This window comes from Caretta caretta, chromosome 8 (genome assembly GCF_965140235.1).
Source record: "Caretta caretta isolate rCarCar2 chromosome 8, rCarCar1.hap1, whole genome shotgun sequence".
In the NCBI taxonomy this organism is placed as follows: domain Eukaryota; kingdom Metazoa; phylum Chordata; order Testudines; family Cheloniidae; genus Caretta; species Caretta caretta.
In genome coordinates, this window is record NC_134213.1 from 105,560,301 (window position 1) to 105,573,473 (window position 13,173).

At 41.4% G+C, this 13,173-nt stretch overlaps 1 protein-coding gene across 1 annotated transcript; it reads left to right on the top strand.

The window, feature by feature from the left end:
* Window positions 1–211: 211 nt before the first annotated feature.
* On the top strand, window positions 212–9,899 carry LOC125641444 (HORMA domain-containing protein 1). Its single transcript, XM_075131992.1, has 6 exons — window positions 212–225; window positions 670–825; window positions 1,728–1,977; window positions 4,180–4,213; window positions 5,648–5,696; window positions 9,508–9,899. The coding sequence occupies exons 1-6, from the start codon at window positions 212–214 to the stop codon at window positions 9,563–9,565; spliced, it is 561 nt and encodes a 186-aa protein (XP_074988093.1). The 3' UTR covers window positions 9,566–9,899.
* The last annotated feature ends 3,274 nt before the right edge of the window (window positions 9,900–13,173 follow it).

Genomic DNA, 13,173 nt, shown 5'->3' on the forward strand with positions numbered 1-13,173 from the left:
GAAATATAAACCTGTTGACTGCTGCTCAAGTTTTACATTACACTAAAGGTACCCTATAAGGGTTAGTAAATGCTCCTTGATCATAACTGACACTACTATGAAGGAATCAAGTCTCCCTTTTGTAATTAGTATATTTCGTATTTTTGTTCATATTTAGGACATGATAGAATCTTATCAATTTAAATTGAGATATACATCAAAGGGACCACAGATGGATGTATTCAGGTGAATAGCTACAGAATTAATTCTATGAAAGACAAACAAAACATTAAAAAAGGAAAATAAGATCTTAAGATGTGATTCACTGAACAATTAATCTGTGCTTTATTCAGCAGCATTTATGCACACAAATTGAATGTATTTTTTAAAGTGATTTGTAAGAAAGGTTTGAGCAAAAATGTTAGAATAATACCAATATGCCATACTGCTTACCTACAGCATACACTGTAAATTTACTTAGTTCTCCCTTCTAAAGTTATTGCAAGTGACAAATATTTTGATTTCACCAGTTCAAGAAAGACTGAAACACCTGACTTACTTCTTGCAAATAGTGATCTTCTGTATGATAAAATATGTATCTGTATTCTAGAATGTTTTACTTTAACCTGTATATAAAGAATTTTAAATGTCAGATAAATCCTTACAACTCCTTACTTATTTTTCCCTTAGCAATAAGAAAACTAATGTAACAAATGATACAACAGAAGACATAAAGAGGACCTGTCTTCTTCTAATTCATAACCTCTATTTTCTGATGGAAAATATTGTTTCTCTTCCTTATGATGTCTCTCTCACTATGAAGCTATTTTATTATGCAGATGGCAAGTATTGGGATTTATTTGTAAAACTTTATTTAAACAAACAAAAAAATCTGAATAGAATGGAACACATACATTTTACACAAAGAGGAAAAAAAGACAAAAAATAAAGTAAAATTAATATGATATATACCAGTTATCACTTTGCCTATATCTTACATCGCTTTCTCCCACCTTTTGTCTCTTGTGTATTTATATTGTCAATATAAAAACAACAAGGAGTACTTGTAGCACCTTAGAAACTAACACATTTATTTGGGCATAAGCTTTCGTGGGCGAAAACCCACTTCATCAGATGCATGGAGTGGGAAAAAAACAGTAGGCAGGTATATACACACAGTACATGAAAAGATGGGAGTTGCCTTAGCATGTGGGGGGTCAGTGCTAACGAGACAATTCAATTAAAGTACAAATACAATACTTCCATGTAGGGACCAGCTCTTTCTGTGTTTGCACAGTGCCAGCAGAAGGATATGCCAATTCCAACTGGGGCCTCTAGGCACTACTGTATTACAAATAAATAAGTATGTTATGAAAAGCAGAACTGTCTCTAATAAAATTAGTTTTAAATTTTCCTTTAGGTATCAGAGAGTGAGTCTTCAGGCATGGGAATGACCTTCAATTTTTATCATCATAGATCTTCATACTCCACATTTTGTTCTTAGTCACTTAACATGTACTTAAAGTAAACATCTGATCAGTCTCCATAATGCCAGAATAAAATGACAACTAAACTGTAAATATTTGAAAATCATAGGTCTTTTTTAAATATGTACCTGTTTCCTGTTTAAAGGAATTAAGCACTGTTCACACAAATAGAATTCCCCACATGTTTAGAAATGAGCTACTATTACTACTATTAATAATCATGATGAATGATTATTAGTGTAGTGCATTTATGAGCAAGAGGATTCTCTCGGGTGTGTGTTTGTTTTTAATAGTGACCCCTCCAGAATACCAGCCTCCTGGCTTTAGAGAGGGAGAGTCAGAGTTTATCTTATTCGAAGGCATACCTGTGCTTGTGAAGGTGGGAGAAATAGAAACATCTTTCCATATGTTAAAGCTGAAGATTATTAAAAAGGAGGAGAGGATAGATTCAATGGATATACATGGTATCCTGAAAGAATGTAGAGAAGATGCAGAGAGAGAAAAGGAACAGGTACAAATATCTAGCAAAAATGCATGTTCCTTTTTATCATCACTATATTTCATATGTGCATCCACAAAAATTATAAGGCAAAGAATCTTTTTCAAGGTGTGGCTGAGTAAATTTTTTTCCAAGATCCCATTTTCTTAAAAATTTTCTAAAATAAATAGAATTGCTCATGAAAAGCTGTTTCCTCTAGCCCACTAACAGTACAATTATTATAAACTTAATTATCAATTGATCTGTCATGGGATAATAACCACAGAAAATATTACTACTGTTTTTCCTATGTATTATTGTTAATAAAAAAGAGACTATGCTTGCCAGTGTAGCATAGTGTTTTAATGCATATATTCTGGAAAGCAGCTAACAGAAGGCATGATCATCAATATGAAACAGTTTGATTTTCTTCCCTGGATGCTGTGGTAGATATAGGGTTGCCAGGCATCCGGTTTTTGACTGGAACACCAGTCGAAAAGGGACCCTTGTGCCATGGCTCCAGTCAGTACCGCTGACCGGGCTGTTAAAAGTCCAGTCGGTGGCGCAGCAGGGCTAAGGCAGGCTCCCTGCCTGCCCTGACTCCGCGCAGCTCCCAGAAGCAGCTGGCATGTCTGGTCCCTGGGTGCAGGGACAATCAGGGAAGCTCTGTGTGCTGACCCTACCCGCAACACTGGGTCTGCAGCTCCAGTGGCCGGGAGCTGTGGCCAATGGGAACTGGGGGGCAGCGCCTGCGAGTGTGGGTAGTGTGCACTGCGCAGAATCGCCTGGCCCCTGCACCTAAAAGCTGGATCTGCCGGCTGCTTCCAGGAGCAGCGTGGAGACAGGGCGGGCAGGCAGGGAGCCTGCCTTAGCCCCGCTGCCCCACCAACTGGGAGCCGCCTGAGGTAAGTGCCCTCCGGCTGGACCCCACACCCCGAATCCCCTGCCCCAGGTCGGAACCCCCTCCCTCACCCTAGCTCCCTCCCAGATCGCACACCCCCATCCATACCCCAACCCCATGCCCCAGGTAGGAACCCAAACTCCCTCCCAGTGCCCAACCCCTCCTACCCCCCCGCATACCAACCCCCTACCCCTACCCCAGCCCTGAGCCTCCTCCTGCACCCCAGTCCCACCCAAGAGCCCACACCCCAGCTGGAGCCCTCATCCCCTACCCCAGCCCAGTGAAAGTGAGTGAGGATGGGGGAGAGTGAGCGACAGAGGGAGGGGGGCTGGAGTGGGTGGAGGCAGGGCCTCAGAGAAGGGGTGGGGCCTTGGGGCAGGGTAAGGGTGTTTGGTTTTGTGCAGCTAGAAAGTTGACAACCCTAGGTAGATAAATAGTACACAACAGCCAGTACTGCACATCACAACTATAGGCCAGATTCCTGTTTACATTAAGGCCCCTTTACAGCACTCTGGCAGTGTAAAGATTTACCCCTACTTTGAGGCCTGTTCACACTGCCAGAGTAGCATGAAGAGGCCTTAATTCAAAAGAGAATATGGCCTTGAGTCTCCTAGAGGATTTTGTGTCCATTATATAAGTAGACTAGCCTGATAAGCACAATGATGAGGGTAATATAAATAATTAGATACCGCATACAGAGTTATTTACCTTAAAAGTTTAAACTACTTCATTGTTTTACCTTTAATGCCATTTTTCACCTGTACTTTTAAATCAACATTTCTGGCTCATTACTTGTTACAAATACATTACAATCCAACTTCTAAATCTGCATAAAAACCTTTGATTATATAATTTGTGCCTTTTTTTCTTTATGATGTGTAAAGAAAGCCAGAATTTTTTTACGCATTTAAAAAAGGTTTGTTGTGTTTCTAACCTCAGAAATGTCAAGCCTTATCTTTTTTGTTTTTGTTGGAGGACTACTCTGAGGTCTCAGCCATGTATTGTGAGCTTTCTCAGCTCTTAACTGAAGGGGCAGGGATGCTTAATTTAAATACACAGATTTTTTCTCTCAAACATTTATAAGGTATTTGAGTTAAATAGGTATTAGCAAGTACAAATAAAAAAACAGTTTTAAATTGCTTTCCCCTCCCCCACTTCAGCTAAGTGGGTTTCATACTCTCAATATAGTGATGTCACCTCCTGTTGGACTTCTTAGGCTCATACCATGTATAATATGTTTCAAATTACAAGGTATGGTGATATCTGTTTTAATCCTGGTTCATGTCAAATATTGCATTTTAATAAAAGTCTCTTTGTATTTGTTTCCTTTGAAGAGGCTGGATCCTTTAGGAGAATACATTAATACAGGTAGGCTCCATGTTCTTTGTTTAGATCTAAATACATGTATTTACATTTTGCACAATGCATTTATTTATTATGTTTTTTATCTGTGTTACATTTGAATGTACAGGTCGAGATTTGTAATGGTGTTTATTTTACATTTTAAAAAGGCATTTCTTCTTTCTCTCTTATTTTAAGATTACACTAGTTTTTAGCGGATATACAGATTTAAAGCCTGCACTTGTGCCTTTGAAGCCAATGAGAGTTTTGCTGTTTATTTCAATGGGAGCAGAATAGAACCATATGTAATTTTTGGCACCATTTACTTTACCTTTAGGGCTGTGACCGATGGTCATGTAAACATCATATACACAAGCTACTGAAAATGTAAATCCATCATTACAACCGAGTCCTTGCTGGACACAGTTTTATCATATTTACAGTGGATGGAGCACCCATATGAAGGAGAAACAGGAGTGGTGGTAATTGTGTGAAGTAACAGGCCAAACTCATACACAGTTGCACAGAGTGGGTTGTTAGAGATCGCCATGAGATGCTTCAGCACCAATGGAGAAGTTGCGTTAAGACCACTTTTTCCTATCTTTCCCCACTCAAAAATTCATGGCACCTGTATTCTGGATATTTTAATATATGTAGTCCAAAGGGAAGCACAATCTGAATATTAAACCAAGAAATCATAATTATGGTGTAATAAAGAACTGCTGTCTTGTTGATAATGAAGATGTCATTTTTAAATATAGAAAAAAAAGATTATCTTAAAACTGATGCAGAATCAAAAATAAAGACCTTTCAACCACTAGATCACCATAACAAATTATATATCATTCCATTTGCCGGTTTAGAAAATTCCTGGTGAAAGCTTCTTGATTGAAAGAACTTGCTAAATTCAATATTTATTTTTAATATCAGAGCATTTCACATAGGAAAAAAAAGTCTTGTGTCTAGGGCATAGGATTGGGAGTCAGGAGACGTGATTTCTGTTTCTTGTTCTGCCACAAACTTCATATGTGATCTTAATAATTTTACCTCTCTGTGTCTGAGTTTATCCAGATGTAAAATGGGGATAATATACCTACCTACGTCACAGGACTCAAGGTAGCAATATAAAAATAGTTTAAAAGTGCTGATGTACTAGTGATGAGCATAATGTCCATGAATATAAACACATACAAATAATTTAAAAAAAATTCTTCTAAATAGCAGGTTTCAGAGTAGCAGCCGTGTTAGTCTGTATTCGCAAAAAGAAAAGGAGTACTAGTGGCACCTTAGAGACAAACCAATTTATTTGAGCAAATAAATGCTCAAATAAATTGGTTAGTCTCTGAGGTGCCACTAGTACTCCTTTTCTTTTTTCTAAATAGCAGAACTTTTAGTGTACAAAGTAGAATAAAATCTCACTGGAGTAAAAGATAAATGTATTTTTATAAATGTCTTTTTTAGAATATGAACCACCAGGATCTGAAGAGGAATTTGTTGATAAATGCCACAAGGTATGTTCATAGTCTATTTAGAGCCAAATCCTGGCCCCATACAAGCCAAAGCACAAACACTCTGTGTAATCAAATGTGCTATAAAGTACCTAGTCATAATAGCATAGTTATCCAGCTGCAAAAGAATGGGTTGTCAACATGGGACTTGCTCATTATGCTGTAAGGTGTGCTTTGCTGCTACTTCTTAAAGGCCCAGTGTATGCATAGTAAGCAGTGCTGGCTTATACCTGAATAGGGTACTCTCTCACTGGACTGGACTTTCGGCCAAACCTGACTCTTGTCATTGAAACTTCACTCATTATGGGCATGCAATCATGGGGTGTTGTGTATACAAGCCTACAATTTTCCTGGCAAGATTTCCCATGGCCATGTATATCAGAGGCCACTGCGAGGATTAGTGAGACTTGAGCTGTCATATAGTTTGACTGCTTGGCCCCTCTCTTCCCTTGGGTACCAGCATAGAATTGAGCCTTTACTGTTTTCTAGTCATTGTGAAATTAGTTGTATAGTAAAAACTGAGCAGAATAATCCTATTTGTCTGATGTTTGTATTCTGTTTTAACTACATTTCTATCATTGATGTTATATCATCAAGGCTATTAACTGAGAGCATCGTGTCCTGAAGGGACACAGTGCAAGCTCCTGCAGGATTCTGGCTTGGCTGGATTTGCTGCAGGGAGCCACAGAAAGACACAAAGATCACTGGTGCTAAAGGACCAGTCTCAGGAGTCATGGAGGTCACGGGCCTGCCCTTCTGGAACTGTGTGGGTCCTTGGGTCCACTCCTGGCCCACTAAAGGGGTCACTCCCCAGAGACTGGTTAGAGGCTGGGGCATCAACCATACCCCATGACACATGGGTAGAAGGCCTTCCTAGAATCTCCTTAGTGCTCCCTCCTGCTCCAGCCCTGTCCCTAGCCCAGCTGCTGGATTGTCCAGAAGTCAGCCTTTTAGCTGCCTTCCACAGTTCCAGTACTTGGGCAATCCTCCCTCCGCTGGATCCAAGGCTTTTATAGAGCCCTTTATACCACCCTGGCCCTTTTCCCCAATGTAAAGGGGCTGGAGTGGGAGCAAGGATCTAACCCTAAGACTATGTTAGCTTTTGTAGTAAAGTTGTGTTGTAACTTTCAGTTCCAAATGTTCTGTATGCAGTACTGCCTGTGCCACAAGTTCAAAAATCATGGGTAAGATACCAAAAAAATCATGAGATTGCCCCCAAATAGGGACATTTAGAAAAAGGTTATGGTGCGGTTTTCAGCTGCCTTTTGATTTTGAACACAGCCTGTCCACCCACAAGGTGCGGGAGACCATTAGTGGTGCCAGTTCTCCCAGATTTATTGAGTTAGGTGATTTTGAACCCCAACTACAGGAGCTCTTGCTGGCTACCTGATGGTAAGAAGCTGGAAGCTCCACACCAAAGTCCAACGTTATAATTAATCTGTCTACTCCCACATCTGCCCATCCCCTACACCAGCCCAGCAATTAATTCTGCCCCCTGCCAACCCATCCATGAATCCTGTCTCTCCAGTTCCCGTATCTGTCTGCCCCTTACCCCCACCTCTGCTCCTCCTGCTGCTACAGAGGTTCTTCACCTCCCTTCTCCTGGACCTGGGGAAGCAGCTGCAGCAGTGTTCTCTTCCCAGGCCTGGAAGGGGGGCAGCTCCAGAGGCTCTTCATCCCCTTCTCAAGCTTGGTGTGGCAGGGATGAAGAGAGGAGGGGGTAGAGCAGAGAACAGACTGATCTATTGTTCACAGCAGGGAAGGAGGCCCAGAGAGCCAGGCCTCCCTGAGTTGCTGGGGTCTGTCTGCTCCCCACTCCCTCCTATAAGAGTGGTGTTGCCAGCTCCCTCTCCACTCCTCAAAAAGTTCCTGGTTGCTTCTTGTAACAGTTCTGATTGGAGGCTCTTCCCCAGAGGCTGAAAAGTGGACAAGGCAGCCAATCAGGGGAAATTTTCCCTCAAACTGGACTGAAATTCCCAAGTTTTTCCACGCATGGCTCCAGCCCCAGTCAAAAATCACAATGCTGAGAATGGAAATAGATTATGCTGGTCTCCACAGACGTTTCTTAAAGTGATTCCTTCATGAAATCTTTAACAACTGAGCATGGAAGTTGTACACAAAATTATCATTAAAAAATTACATGATTTGTGCATGTAACTTCTGTGCCTTTGAAAATTTACTTCTATAAATCATAAATCTTTCAAGTGAATACATGCTTTTTGAATTTAAGCAAGTTAGGATTAGGTGGTAAAATTGAAGACAACTGAAATCAATGTACTTACCAGATCCCCTAAAGAGGGTTTTCTGCTGTTCCCATGTAGCAGTAAACTCCATGCCCTTCTAGAAGCTCTTTCTGTGTGTGATAATATGCAAGCTTCGCTGTTGGGCAAAGCTGGATTCCTGCTGCCCCGCCTGTATTTGGGTCTCCCACTTGGAAAAAACACTCAGTCCTGCCATCTTGTGCTAAAAGCGTATCTATTCTTTTGGGTTGTTATTTTAAATATATATAGAAAATTTCTTCATGCTGTAAAATTTCAGCACACTTTAAAGGACTGGCTCCTGCAAAGCCCCATCATGTAAGAACTCAGTATGACTTCAGCAGGACTATTTGAGAGAGAGTAAAGGCTGCAGTATTAGGGCTGGCTTTCACTGAAGTTAATGGCAGAACTCCCTGTCATTTAAAAGTAAGCAGATTTGGAACCACAGTCTGTAAAGTCAACTGTCAGTCTCATTATTCTTAATGCTACTCTTTGCATGGGGCTGGACAAATAAAGTACTCATAAGTGCCGGGAAATCTGTTAATAACCAAACACAGAACTCCTCATTCAGTGTTTGCTCAAACTTCCTTTGAAGTCAGTGAACGTTTTCCAGGATTTAGCCCATGTTTAATAGTCACCAAAGTTTCTGGCCACCATAATGAGGAGTCCACTTATACAATATTGTATACAATAAAAATTACGCTTCTGACAAAGGGTGAGAAGCCAGTCAAACTACCATGTGGATCCAGACTCTGGTCCCACGATCCCTTGGTCCAGCACTGTAGAAAGAGAGTGCTCAGCCCCTACAGGCAGCGATTGCCTCAAGTGAACACTTCTGGCTCACACGCACAGTGGCACTGATGGTATACAGTCATTTTCATTCAGAGAGAGCGTTGCTGCAACAAGGAGGAGTAAGAAAGTGGAAAATAGGGAATCCTCCAGGAAATCTCCAGCCCCCTGGTCGAAATCCATAAAATAAGTGCCTACTCTTCCACAGCTGAAGTTAGTGGCAAAACTCTGGTTGACTTCAGTGGGAGAAAGACTAGGCCCTCAGTTATCTTCTTCCATACTTTTTGGTGTTCATCTTATAACAGGCACCTGTCTAATCAACAGTTGTCACCATTTATTCAATTCTTATATAAAAACCCTCATTTTTTCCCTTTATGGTCTGAAGGGTTAATGTTTAGCTAGTCCACCTGGAAGCAGGCGGGGCACACCCTGACTGTTTCGTAGAAGCAATGCACACATTGCTCTATCCAAGGACAAGGGCTAGATATGAACCATGAGAACTTGATTGTTTGGACAGCAATTGTGGGAGGCTTTCTTAGCCTGGGCTCAAGGCCTGAGAACCAGGATTGTAGTAGATAGGGGATGGTAACTAAGTATATGAATTAACGTCACACATTCCTTTGTGTAACAGTGTGTAATGCTTAGGGGGAGAAATATAATAAAAGGAGAAGGTGGAAGGCGGGGGGGCAGAGAACGCCCATCTCAGCTGACCAGCCTGCCTGCTTGCAAAAAGCTGTGTTCTGTCTCATCATTAAACCGCCACAACGGTCAATGATGAAGCTACAAGAAAAAGGAAGATATCAAAGAAAAAGAAGAATAAATAAGGAATTTATGCATGTGCAAGTACTTTGAATTCAGTTAAGCCCACAAGAAGTATTTTGGTTGCTTGAAATATACTGAAGAGATTTTTATTTTCAAACTGAAGAAGGAATTTAGTTCAAGCAGCTGTTTTTAAATCTTTTCAGTCTCCAATTCTAATATACTCAGACTGTTTTTAAAGGGAAAAAGTAACTTATTTTATGAACATTTATAAATAAAAGGTGTTATGAAAAAATAAATTTATCTACAAAATACAACTGAACAGCTAGGCTTGGTGTTTTTCATTACTGAATTTTAAGTGCTTCCATTAAATTTGACATTTGAAATCAGCTAACTACATTTTCATGGTGGTGTCCAAGAATGATTCATTCCTCACCTTGCCCCAACAGGTCAGACTCTGCCCTACAGGTCTTAAAGTTTCACAGTGGGGTTCCCTTTAATCCCCTATATATATATATATATATTGAACTTTTATTTACTTCTGTAAGACTGTCTTGGTGTTGTACCCCCATCTAGCAGGAAGGGAAAGTGACCACCTACAACAGTGATGCTCCATAAATTGGTTACTAAAAGGCATAAAAGATACAATCCAATTCCCTTTGAAGTCATCCAGAGTTGGACTGAGTAATTCATGATTACAGAGCTGTCACTCTCCTCTAGAGCTCCATGGAATTGGATGAGTGCCACAAGCACAAGGAGCATGCACTCTGATGCAGCTCTCCTAGTCAGATTTTTGATACGCTCAACATTGAAGGGACAATTCCTGAAAGATGGAGAGCATTTACCAATCCTACTTAAATCAAAGGGAGTTCTAGGTGCTCAGCACTTCTAAGGATTTATTCCTATGCTGTAATCAAAGCATCAGGACAAATATAACAAAGATGAACAGGAATAGCTTCAGCAAATTAGAATTCCAATAATTATTGATCAGATCTGCAGGACTCCAGCATTACAGCTGAGCTACTGAAGAAAAGTTACCAACTATCGATGATATCTTGCTGGGTACTTACTAGAGGCTTTCATGGATTATTAACAACTCTAAATTATTACAGGACCAAAAAAAATTAAATCCTCCTGTGGTACTCACTGACATTTTAGTTTCTTGTTATACAAGTGATCTGGTAAGGTACTCACAAATAAAGTAGATTTAGCCCTTGTAGTGGTCCCTCAGGCTCAAGTTCAGAGGGAGGCCACTCTGTGTCACTGTGTCTGGCAAACAAACAGTCTACGGCTCTGGCCCTCTGGCAGGCAGAGCGCGGAGCAGGCTTTTGCCTAGGCCTCCCGGCTAAGGCAGCCAGCAAACAAACAGTCCACAGGGCTCAGGCCCTCAGGCAGGGTGGAGCACCAAACAGTCTCTCGCCTGTCGTCTTAAATCAGGCAGATGGCAGACAAACGCAGGCCTCTTGGCCTAAGGTGGGGGGAGGTAGCCACCAGCTGGGGGGGGGAGCAGGGGGACCAGGGTCCACCCTACTCCACCAGGTCCCAGCCCAGGACCCCAACAGTGACGGTGTATTCTGCCCCACTGGACCAGTGGGGATCCGTCCAAAACATTGATTGGGGTTCAGGCAACAACACAACAAAACTACAGTCTGGTGTCCCTGGGCACCTTCCTACTCTCCCCTTGTGGTGTATTTGTGGCTCGGGATCATCTTCCATCTCCATGGGGTACTCTGCTATTGGCAGTCCTGGGAGCTCTTCAGTGCCCTGGTCACCTGGTGGCTCTGGCAGCTCATGTAGGTCCTCAGCGCAGCAGGGGTCCTCCTCAGGCTCCAGCTCCAGCAGTGGGCAGGAGGCATTTGCCTCCTCCGGTGGCTCCAGCCCAACAGAGCCGCAGGGCCCGCCTTTTATAGTTCCTGTCATGCCCCTTTGCTTCTGATGGGAGGTGGGGCTGGGCTGGCTCTGCCCACCAGGGGAGTGTAGTGCTCCCTCAGGTTCAGAGGGAGGCCACTCCACCTCGCCATACCCCGAACAAACTTTGTTTTTTTAAAAAACTCTGACTGTGCCTGTTGTCATACCTTGCCTGCATCCCAACTCCTACTTTCTCTCACATTCAGAAACGGTTTGCTTCTGCGTCTAAGGGGTGTAAATATTTTCAGAGTGTCAAAAACACAAAGGTTAGTTCTTGGTTAAGCATCTCAAGCTCCCCAACAAATTCAGTGAGTATCATGTTGCTTACGCAAAAGTACACTCAGTACTCACGACTATTTAGACATTTCTAAGTTTCATTAACCAAAATAAAATATAGAGGTAAATAAGTTTAAAAAGTAAAATACCGATGAATATAGCAGCATTACTATTTATTGAATTAATTTCAACACAAAGAGTTCAACATGGGCAAACGGGTAACAACTCAAACAATAAACCAAAGTTTGATCACAAAGTGGTATCTAATTCCATTCTATATTATTCTGGGAGGATGGTCTGCATACTAATGTGGTTCCTTTAATATGAGCCATTATTCTATTCCAAGTCAGTTGTATTCCTATCAACAAATAAAATGTAACAGTTCAACCATAAGTAATTCTGAAGTCAGAAATTTAGAATTTAAATATTCATAATCCCACAACCACACAATGATTAGTCATAGCCAAATTGTTCTCTGACATATGCAAATATATTAATATAACAATAACCCCAAATATGCAGAATGATTCCAAGCTGCTTCTAGTGTTTTCTGAAGCTCACCAGAAAGTATATCCACAATTACTTTGTAACAATCAACTACAGTCCTTGTTTTTCTTGTAGAAAGCTAAAGTAATGAAGGGTCCAAGGCAGAAGACAAGGCAAACGATAGTTTACGCAATCTCAGCCTAAGCTGAGTATGCAAAAAACTGCCTAAGAACTTGTTACGTGCAATTCCAATCTTGCCTATAAACTTCATAGAAATTAGTGTTGTAATAAAAGCCCATAAAGCAAATTATCATAACAGTATCCTCGTAAAGGCACTGCTAAGCTATGTGCCTCAGTATATTACTGTATCAAATGTTACCTTGAAATAAGGTTAGCACCATTTCAACAACTAGCGCTAATCTTCGCTGGTGAAGATTATCGCTCACCTTTGGAAGGGCTTGGGATATTTCCGAAATTTATAGCTGGGGAATTCAGGCACAAGAAGGTAAAGTCTGAAGGTGTGCAGAGGAGCTGATGGCAGAGCTAGGATTAGAATTTGGGAATCCCTGTCTCCCAACCCCATAGTTTGCTGTTGGGAACTGGAATGCTCCAACTCTGCTAGGCTGTGTGAAGAAGGGCAGAAAGGCACTGAAGCTTGTAGCCCTGCTGTGAGAGGACCTAGGCTGAGCACAGACCCTGACAGAATACATTAAATAATATCAGCTGTGTATGACCTGGCGGGGGGAGGGTCTCAGGAAAAAGAGTAACAAAGAAGCAGGATGAGCTGCAAAGACAGAGGATTTTTTTGAACCAGGCAACCCAGCTTGTGAGCACACTGACTGCTCTATTTAGAGCAAAACTCATTTTGATCTATGGCAAAGTCTTTTACTGAAGGACAGCTTAGGGTCCGGGTACCAAACAACAAACAATGCAGAACTGTAACACAAATTACAAACAAGGTGCAGAGCACCCTCCACATTCCTGCTGATGTCAAGAAAAAGAG